The 10000-nt window shown below is 37.5% G+C and overlaps 1 protein-coding gene across 1 annotated transcript in view; it reads left to right on the top strand.

Annotated features, from left to right (window-relative positions):
* Window positions 1–10000, top strand: part of LOC135215944 (C-type lectin domain family 17, member A-like) — a 15961-nt gene that overhangs the window by 4468 nt on the left and 1493 nt on the right. Inside the window, exon 3 of the mRNA XM_064250899.1 lies at window positions 5487–5661. Within this exon, the coding sequence (XP_064106969.1) occupies window positions 5487–5661 (175 nt within the window). The remainder of the gene's footprint in view (window positions 1–5486; window positions 5662–10000) is intronic.

Here is a 10000-nt window from a genome sequence, read left to right as displayed (position 1 = left end):
CCTTTCTTCCTTGGACCTCTCAGAAGTCGGTAAGTTACATCGCAAGCCGACAGAAGATATTGGAATGCCAGCTGCTCCTACGACAACTGGAACAGTGTTATTCCTTACAAGCTATAAGACCAGTCCTCAAAGTTCCTTGAGCTCATTGGTCAATTGTGATATGGCAGAATCCTTAATCAAGTGTTTGTCTGCTGAGGATAGGAAGAAGAGGAAGAGGTCACTGTGGGCATGAGTGACTCACAAGTTAAGGTGACCGACTCAGGCACAGGTTGCAAGACCATGCCTGTGGGGTGAGCTTTCACTGTGGTCATGAAAATCTGTATGTGTTCCTAGTGAAAATTGGGTGTTCTCTCTTACCGGCACTAGTAGCGGTGCCAAACTGGGAGGCGGGAGGTGATGTGGACTAGGACCTACTGGAGGAGACCTGAGGCATGCACTGGGGCTGGGCCAAACACAGGACTTAGATTGATCCAGTATGCCTGGAGGGGGGAGACCTGAGGCATACACTGAGGCAGGACCAGACACAGGACTTAGATTGACCAAGTGCTCCACGTTTTGGATTGGTGGAGACTGGCACTGTTAAGGGCGTGCAAGTAGTACCGGCAGTGAGTTGTATGTAGGGTGCTTCAGACTCTATACTTCTGATGAAGTTGTTGTGGGGTTAGAATACTTAGTTAAAAAAAAAAAAAAAAGTTAGGATGGGATTTTCAATCTTTTCCCAGTAGAATATCATAACCTCCATAATGTATCTTGTGACTCTCAACTGGATATGTATTGGGGTCACTCTTTTATATATGGCTGATACATTTGATTCTGACAAGGTTATGTCGATCAATTTTAGCCACTGGGGGACTTTGTCTTCTCATATGAGGGAGATTTGCACACCAGAGGCATTGAATGCTGTGACTTGACGTGCAGGATAGCTACCTCAAGGAGCTGTCCCTGTCAATTCAATTTTCCTCCTAATTTCCATGTAAACTTGTGGTCATTGTTTAGTGAGGATTTTGTTGCTTCGGACATCTTGATGAGATGTTTAGGTGGGCGCATCCCATTGATATGTCAATAAGGACTTAGGAATTAGAGTAGGGCGTCAGTGGTAGTGCCACTGGTAAGTAAGTATTCCTTTGGCACTCAATCAAGATTTTGGTTCTGAGGAGGGCCGGTAGGTATGTCCTTAATGGACAATGCAGGATGTTTCTTTGGACTTGCTCGTAGGAACTATTCAGGGAGTCTCGTAGGACTCTGGGTTGTGCTAAAATGTCAATTGAGGTGGCTCTGAAAAGAACTCAATTTCAAGTTTTTGTTTGCTTTGAACAACTTAGTGAGACTTGAAAGACAAAGACTCAAGGTGTTCACATCAAAATTAATTAAGGTGTCTTGAAAGACTCATGGTGGTTCATGTAGAACTTACTTATGGTGTCTGGAAAGACTCAAGGGTGTTCATATTCATATTGACCTTATTGACAGTATATCGAAAGACTCAAGGTTGTTGTGCAGAAGTTTTTTTAGGGTGTCTCGAAAGACTCAGGGTTGGTTTGTGATGAACTTATTCAAGGTGTCCCGAAAGACTTAAGGTTGTTCATGATGAACTTATTCAAGGTGTCCTGAAAGACTCAAGTTTATTTGTGTTGAACTTATTCAGGGTGTCCTGAAAGACTCAAGGTTTGTTCATACTGAACTTATTTAAGGTGCCCTAAAAGACTTAAGGTTGTTCATATTGGACTTATTCAAGGTGTCCTGAAAGACTCAAGGTTTTTGTTCATACTGAACTTATTCAGGGTGCCAGTTAAAAGACTTAAGGTTTGTTTCTTGTTGGACTTATTGAAGGTGTCCCAAAAGTCTTAAGGTTGTTTGTGAAGAACTTATTCAAGGTGTCCTGAAAGACTCAAGGTTTGTTCGTGCTAAACTTAGTTAGGGAGGCTCAAAGACTCAAGGTTTGTTTGTGCTGAACTTATTCAGTGGTGTGATTGAACTTATTCAAGGTAACTCGAAAAACTCAGGATTGTTCGTGATAAACTTAGCTGGACTAGGATGTTCAATGAACAATTTTAGGGAGTCTCGTAAAGAATTTAGGATGTTCGAATGAACAACTTTAGGTAGCCTCATTATGACTTTAGGATATTTGAATTAACGATTTTAGGGAGCTTTGTACGGACTTTTGGATATTCGAAATGAACTATTTTCCAGGAAGTTGCGTAAAGACTTTAGGATGTTTGTGACAAATGAGTTTTCTTAGGCTTCTAGTAAAAATTTAATTTACTGAGAAATGCTGGGGAGAGCTGGTTTAAGCAAAAGAAAATGGTAAAGCTTACATAAGGCTAATATGATCACCGTGTATATGGTTAAGAATTTATCTTTATCATAGGAAAATAAAACTACTTAAATTGCCATGCACGGAGCAAGGCTAGGCTGCCTAGAAACTTTCAAGCGCTTAAAGGAAGGAATTACATTACTATATGAGACCTTGTACATGTGTTTACTCTACCGAATCATGGCCTTAATTTTAACAAAGGTTGGAAGCATGAGATGGCTGGTAAGGCTGCTTGGGTGAGACAGTTCAGGTAATCTGTGTCTTCCTAATAAACAACTGGTGTGACCGGAACTTTAGTAGAGATTAACAGAATGACTGGATGCGTTTTGGGAAATTTCCTTTTGTCTTAGAATGTCTTTGCTCTTAGAATGAAAGACATGTTTCTCACAGTCACAGTGACTGATAGGAGGAATAGAGGATTTTGCACATGCTGCAAGTTATTAAAATTCTATCAGACATTATAGGTTAAACATAATTTTGGGGCTCACGTGGCCTGGAACACAATACTATTCTATAATGCTGCTATATTTGCGCTTTAAAATGGAACAAAAAGATAAAAAGTTCTCTCAAACGAATCTTAACACACAAGCGAGAGAGAGAGAGAGAGAGAGAGAGAGAGAGAGAGAGAGAGAGAGAGAGAGAGAGAGAGAGTAAAAGTAAAAACCAGTGATATGAAAAATTGCTGGACAAAGGCCCTTGTGGCTGTTGTGCCTATCAAAATCACACGAGCAAAGAAATACACCGCGCTATTTTCCTTTTGATCATTACGATATTCACTTTACTTGCCTAGCTATGCTATATGTTAAGACGTGCAGACTATCATGCATTAGCATTAAAAGCTCATGGGAATGATTAATACTTTCTCTTCACTTTAACCGAGTTGCATGCACATGGTCTAAGAAAATTTTGGTCACACTGAACATAAAGAAAAATAACAACACTTTGCTCTCAATGTGGAACTAGATCACTTGTGCTCTTATAAAAAGGGGAATGAAATTACGCTAGCAAGTTTGTTTCTCTTCTTGCAACCAGCTTTTAGAGAAGCTATTCAGCTAATAGTTGCAGTTTGCAGGAGTCTTACAAAGGTGCAAACTGCAAGAAGATACTTACCTTGGAAATGGTGAAATCTGACTTTAATAAATGTTCAGGTAAATCATATGCAAAAATTTTGGCTGAGGGCCTTCTTCAAAGGGGTTATTAGGTAAACACTTAGGGTGACAATTAATGATTATATATAAATTATAAAACACACATGTCAGAAGAATAAAAGTGTGTAAATAAAGGCAGGTAAACAGAGCCTGACATATAACAGATTTACAAACTACTGGATAATTGCTCTAAAGAATCTCAAAGTGGAACTGCTTCAAAGAGCACCATAGGGGAGAGGAACAGTGGTTATGTCACTGTGCACACAAGATAATAAACAGATCCACAGCAGGCTAATACTTATCTGTAATCGAGAACATACACCGTTACTTTACTGCAAGTGAGATGCACCAACCAAGGAATTGCACAGAAGTTACCATGCAGCTTAATTCCATCAACACTGAATAAGGCACTTACCTTACACTTACTTTTAAATATACAAGATATAGGTCTCACTGCTGTGAATCGCATTGTGAAAAGGACAGTAAGGACGTAAAAGTATAACGGGGGACGTGACTGATAGAAAAACCTTGACCTGGGTAAATACCTTCATTGGGAGATGGAGTCTTCATTTTTGGGGTGCCAGCGATGGAGGGTAGTGTTAAAGGGATTCACCACAAAAAGTAACTGAGGCTCTGGACAGCCACATGGTGGACAGCAATGGCGACATGCTCAAGAGAGTAAAGGACTCAAAGTGACCGGATAGGTTACCAACATCTTTTGATGATGGGTCGTCCGTTTGATGCCCTATTATAACGTCGAGATAACAATTTTGCTCCTTGTGGATGGCACTATATGGCGGCTGGGCCGCATTTTCTATGGGATCGTGCACATGGACGTGATGTCACCTTGCCTGTGTGTTCAAGATGGCACAAGTCACATGGGTTCAGCCATTGAGAGAAGGAATTGCTTTCTCTTTTGGTCTTCTCCACTGCCGGTTCTGCTTGGCCCCGGGAGGGATTGGTATCTCCGAAGGACAACACCTGAAATCAATGTCTTGGGCAAGCATTGGGCAAGGGGGTTGGGAACAGATTAAGACATTACCCAGAAGGGATAGTGGTTAGAAAAGTCAAAATAGGTACGAATTTTACCCACTGTTTATCTTTACAGTTGAGATTCAAAAATAATGTTCATGAGATTAAATAATGAACATTATATCCGAGATGATAAAATATCCTGACTTGGAGTGAGTTTGCGTGGAAGAGTTTCCGGCGCTGAAATATATATATATATATATATATATATATATATATATATATATATATATATATATATATATATATATATAAATAATATATATATATATATATATATATATATATATATATGTATATGTATGTGTGGGTGTGTGTGTGTGTGAATTATGAATGCTAAAGATCTAGAAATATCTTATGAATGGCCAAAAGAAAAACTGTTGAATAGAAGTTCTGGGACTGTATCACGCAAGCCAAAAAGAAACATGAAGAATATTAATTAAGGACTCCACATTTCCTAAATTATAATGCAAAAGATCACATTTATGTAGGAAATAGCTCGGATGAGAATTCTTTCATATAATTCTGAGAACACCGAGATTTCAGAAAACTTCTCTTGAAATGGTAGAAAAAACATTTCATATTTACATTGGGTTATGAATGTGTTGGTAAAATAAGTATTATAATTAATGTGGGAATTTGGCGATATTCAAAAGATAGCAGCTGCGCATTAAGGAACATTTACTTTATAGATACATCCAATATGTTTAATCCCCTTGAGTCAAGAAAAATAACAGAATGATCCCTTGCTATTTCCTTTCAGGGTATGACTAAAGAAATAGAGACAAAGAACAATCAAAAGAATGGAGGGTTATACATATATTTTAAATACAGCTAAGAGGTCATTGTCTTGAAGGAATTATGCTTTTCTTCATTGTCTCACAAAGGATCAGAATATAGTATCATTAAAACCGATTTTATTGACAATACATATTTTACAAACACTATTTTGGTTCATTATTCTGTTTTGATTCTCTTTCTGTCTTCTCATTCAGCGGGGATGGCTGATAAACATTACTGGCTTGGTGCCAGCGACGAGGAGGAGGAAGGAACGTGGAAGTTTGTCGACAACAGGCCAGTACCAATGGGTACTCCATTTTGGGGTCCAAATCAGCCTGACAACGGAGAGACGCATAACTGCGCCATTCTGCACGTCATTTATAATCAAAGGTGGTTCGACATACCCTGCAGCAACTCCTATAACGTTATTTGTCTCAGAAAACTTTAGCCTCCTTTTATTGTAGAACAAGATTCCATCCACACACACACACACACAACACACACACCACAACACACACACACATATATATAATATATATATATATATATATATATATATATATATATATATATATATATATATATATATAAGCAGGGCTCCTCAAATATATTTTTGTAAAAATTAAGATTGCGATGATGATATGGTACTCATAAGACTCTCACGACTATTTTTGTTATGATCTCTAATCCAAAGTCAGCACAACAATAAAGCCGGTTGAATATTATTGGAGTTTTTGATATGAAATTGACTGCATTTCCAATACAATGCGCTTTATAACTTGCTCTGGGTAAATAAGTAAATAAAATGGATTTGAAGATTATTAATTTTCTTTAAAAGAATGGCTCCAGAAACAAATAGGAAAAGAGTCTCTGTAGCTTTCATTTGTGATTAGTGAAGCAGCAGAGGTATTGTAGTGTGAATTATTGGCCTGGCAGCCAATCATGACGTTGCTGTCATGAGACATCATGTCATGTGGCCGCTTTCGTCCTAATGTTCAGTCAAATTTTTGTCACAAGTGGAACGAGGAAGACATAGTAGTCTCAGTTAAGACTAGTAAGGGATTAAAAACCAATCAAACATGGTTTTTCAGAAACACTTTTTTATCAAAGCATCGAATAAAGGGGACAGCTGGCAAGTGTATATTTTATAACCCTACTAATTTTTGCAAGTATTATTAAGTACCTAAGTTCAAAAGTTCTGGTACTTATCAGCGTAAAAGTGAGTTTCTTATGCCAGAGCTATCAAAATCACAGGTAAGGTTTCAGACACAATAATGACATTAACCTATGACATCATGGAGCTCCACCCACAGTGAAGAGAAGTTAACAAATGGGGTAAACATCTCTTCACTGTGGTTCTGTCCACTTACGGATGACATATTCACTAAATGATAGTAGTGCCCATCCTACTTTGAGATTCAGGGCCTCTGTAACACGGTTTTTTCGCAATAACTTTTTATCTATGCATTTCATAGATATAACGCTTATTCAGAATACACATTATATCTACACATAAATTTTGACTGTATTCTGCATTACGTAGGTTGAATAAATTTGGTACTTGCAATGAAAAAGGGACTCTTGTTGAAGACGGGCCAACTTACTCAGAGAAAAGGTTTCGAACGCACTCGTTACGTAACTTATGACAGCATTTCTTCCCTCTTTTTTTTGGTCTAGACAGTTTCTACTATGAATAGTGAGTAAAAAAAAAAAAAGTTGGTCATATGGTCTGACCAGTGGTAATTATTGAGAAATGTCCGCTATCTTTGTTTTTCAAGGAAAACGTTTTAGAAAATTAACATGCTTGTAATATCAGGGTGCAGCATGTAATTTTGTATGTTTTCCCGTATGCTGAGTTCAACAAAAGCATAGAAAGAACTCTCAATTGATAGCAAATGCTTTTTTGTAGTTTATATGCCTATACATGTATAAATGTTTCTGCTTTCGATTTTAAGAACTAACGAGAAATAAAACGCTATTTAATGATATTGAGTCGTATAGTATTTTCATACTATTTTTCAACATTAAAACTTAAATTCATCTCTTTACACTTGCAAAATGGACAACAATGGATTTTAGTAACTATGTATGGACAAACAGCAGATCATGCGCATTCCCGAAAGGTATAAGATCATACAAATTCAGGAGGTCACACAAGTTCTGTTGTTACGATAAGCTGAAAATTTCCATCTTCTGTATACCCATATTTTAGAGGGTCCAGTGATGAATGGTTCTCCAGCACATTCATCCACAAGCAGTATTGAAACATCTTTGTTGATGATGGGGACAAAGTTTAGAAAAGCTGAGATTCTTTACCTGATGGTATTGTTTAGCTTTGATGAACCAAGTACCTTAGCAATAAATTGTTTATCATTTTGTAATATCTCTTCATTAAGAGGAGGAATCCCGAAATCCTCCTGAAGTTTCCCCGAGTGTAGAGCAGTTTTGAGTGCCATGAGCCTTGTCCCTATCTTACTTGTTGTATAACCTGTTAAAGTGTGCACTGCAGGTAGAATGTTTACAAGTAGGTCAGCCATGCTTTCAGTCATTTTGTGAAGTGGTATATATTTGACAGATGAACGAGTGTCTTTAATAATCCACAGTTCCTTCAGGACACCTTTTGGATAAGTCATTTTAAAGTGGTACAGTGCAGAGACCATGAGAGTCTGTATCAGCTGAAGCAATCATGACTCTTTCAACAAAGTCTTTTGACACAAAGTTTTCTATGTGTTTCATAATCATATCATCAGCTTCCTCACACTCACATTGGAGTGAAGGTATCCAAGTTGCAGAATCTTTTGTTAATTTCATGCACTTCTTTGGCGTCACTTTGTGGCCTCCTCCCAAATACACGGATTTTTTCGTGGTTTCCTTGCTTTACAAGCCATTCTTTAAACAGTTCTTGGAAAAGCTTTTTGTTTTGGCTTGAGACCCAAAAAGTTTCTTTATTAACAGGAAGAGGTATACTTGGAATGTTAGGTGTTACATCAATAGGATCCACTTTTTCCCCCTAAGCAGTTCCCAGTGCTTTAAACTTTTATCTTTATTCAAATAAAAAACAATATCAGTACACGAGCAACCCTCTGAAAACCTCACAAACTTTCTCCATAAGTTGTCAAAGTAATCTCCAAAGGTCTTACTTTTTAGCAATAACCGTACAATTTTCGTGCATATGCCATGAAATCAATTAGTACAACTGTGTTCTCCAGGATGATTAGCCCATTATTTCATCTTTTTTCTAAAAACCTACTTTCAAGTTCTTTATTCAGCTGTGCCTTTTCTAGCTTCTTCAAAGATCCATCAGATGTCAGGTAGTAAGATGTGGATGAGAGTTCATACCTCTAATGTTTCTGCATTGAAGCATCTCGAATGTACTATTTCTATCAATTGTAACGTATCACTTTCTGTTTCCTTCAGTGCAGACTCAGTGGCAGACTTTACTTTGCTGTTTTTTAGGAATCTTTATATATATATATATATATATATATATATATATATATATATATATATATATATATATACACACACACACACACACACACACACACACACACACATATATATATATATATATATATATATATATATATATATATATATATATATATATATATATATAAACATTCTAAAGATTAAACCTACTCATAAGGAGAACATTATTAGGATAGTAGTGAATTGCACCTTCGCTCGAACTTCTGAAGTTCCAATTACACGAATTCCTCTGGAGCTGAAGACCTATGGAACTTAGAAGCTCGACCATGAGGCACATTACTGCATATTGGAACTGTTGTTCAGCGAATCTGGTTGCTCTTGTCAGGTAAAGTGGATCAGGGATCAACTGTGATTGTGAAAGATCTCTGTTGAAATACAGCTTATGAAAAAGTGACAAATGAGAGACTACCCGTCGATGAAACGAGTCATAACTACTACTATTAAGGAACAGAAACCTACCACTATGAGCCACTATATAAAAGATATAAATGTCAGGCAGAAGCAGACATCCACACAGGAGAACAGTATTCCAGTAAAGGGGGTCCACGTGACCTAAAACCAGGTTGCACTGATTTTATCAGTTATAAAAGTAGAGGAGGTCTTATAAACAATACCTAACTTTCGCGCGACATTTGCTGAAACTTTCATTACATGTTTCTCAAAAGTTTCTAGATGTGAGTCAAAGGTTGCACTTAGAATAGCTTCAGACTCGTTCAGCAAAATTTTCCTTCCCCCTAAAGGGGAGGATGGGATGAGAAATCTGTACGAGATCTGCCAATCAATACTGTTGTCGTTTTACTGGAGGTCAGCCTGATTTATGGGCGCCATATGGGAGGGGGACGGGGGGCTACATATTCCCTCCCATCCAACCCCCCACCCCCAACTTTTTCCTCCAAGTTTTATATAACAGACGCTGGAAATAAGGCTATTAATATTATTATAAAATATAAGATCAACACAAACAAGTAAAATCACGATCGGTCCTGTTCACCAAGAATGTCAAGACTTAGCTAATGAATTTGTAAACAAAGCGCCTGACACATGGGCAAATATTTTTGGCAATTTTTGATGTACCTATAGTGTTTAGCTGTATCCAGAGGTAAGCACTTTCTTTATCAGTTGCAAAAATTGCTTTAATCCTCGAATGAGTGCCCACAAATGAATTGCCTCAATTGATCTGTATCCTCCACCACAACTTCTCTTCTTTTCCAACTATGTTATTGCTTGCAACATTTTC

Source organism: Macrobrachium nipponense, chromosome 5, assembly GCF_015104395.2.
Source record: "Macrobrachium nipponense isolate FS-2020 chromosome 5, ASM1510439v2, whole genome shotgun sequence".
Classification (NCBI taxonomy): domain Eukaryota; kingdom Metazoa; phylum Arthropoda; class Malacostraca; order Decapoda; family Palaemonidae; genus Macrobrachium; species Macrobrachium nipponense.
This window is presented reverse-complemented; position numbering and strand designations above follow the sequence as displayed.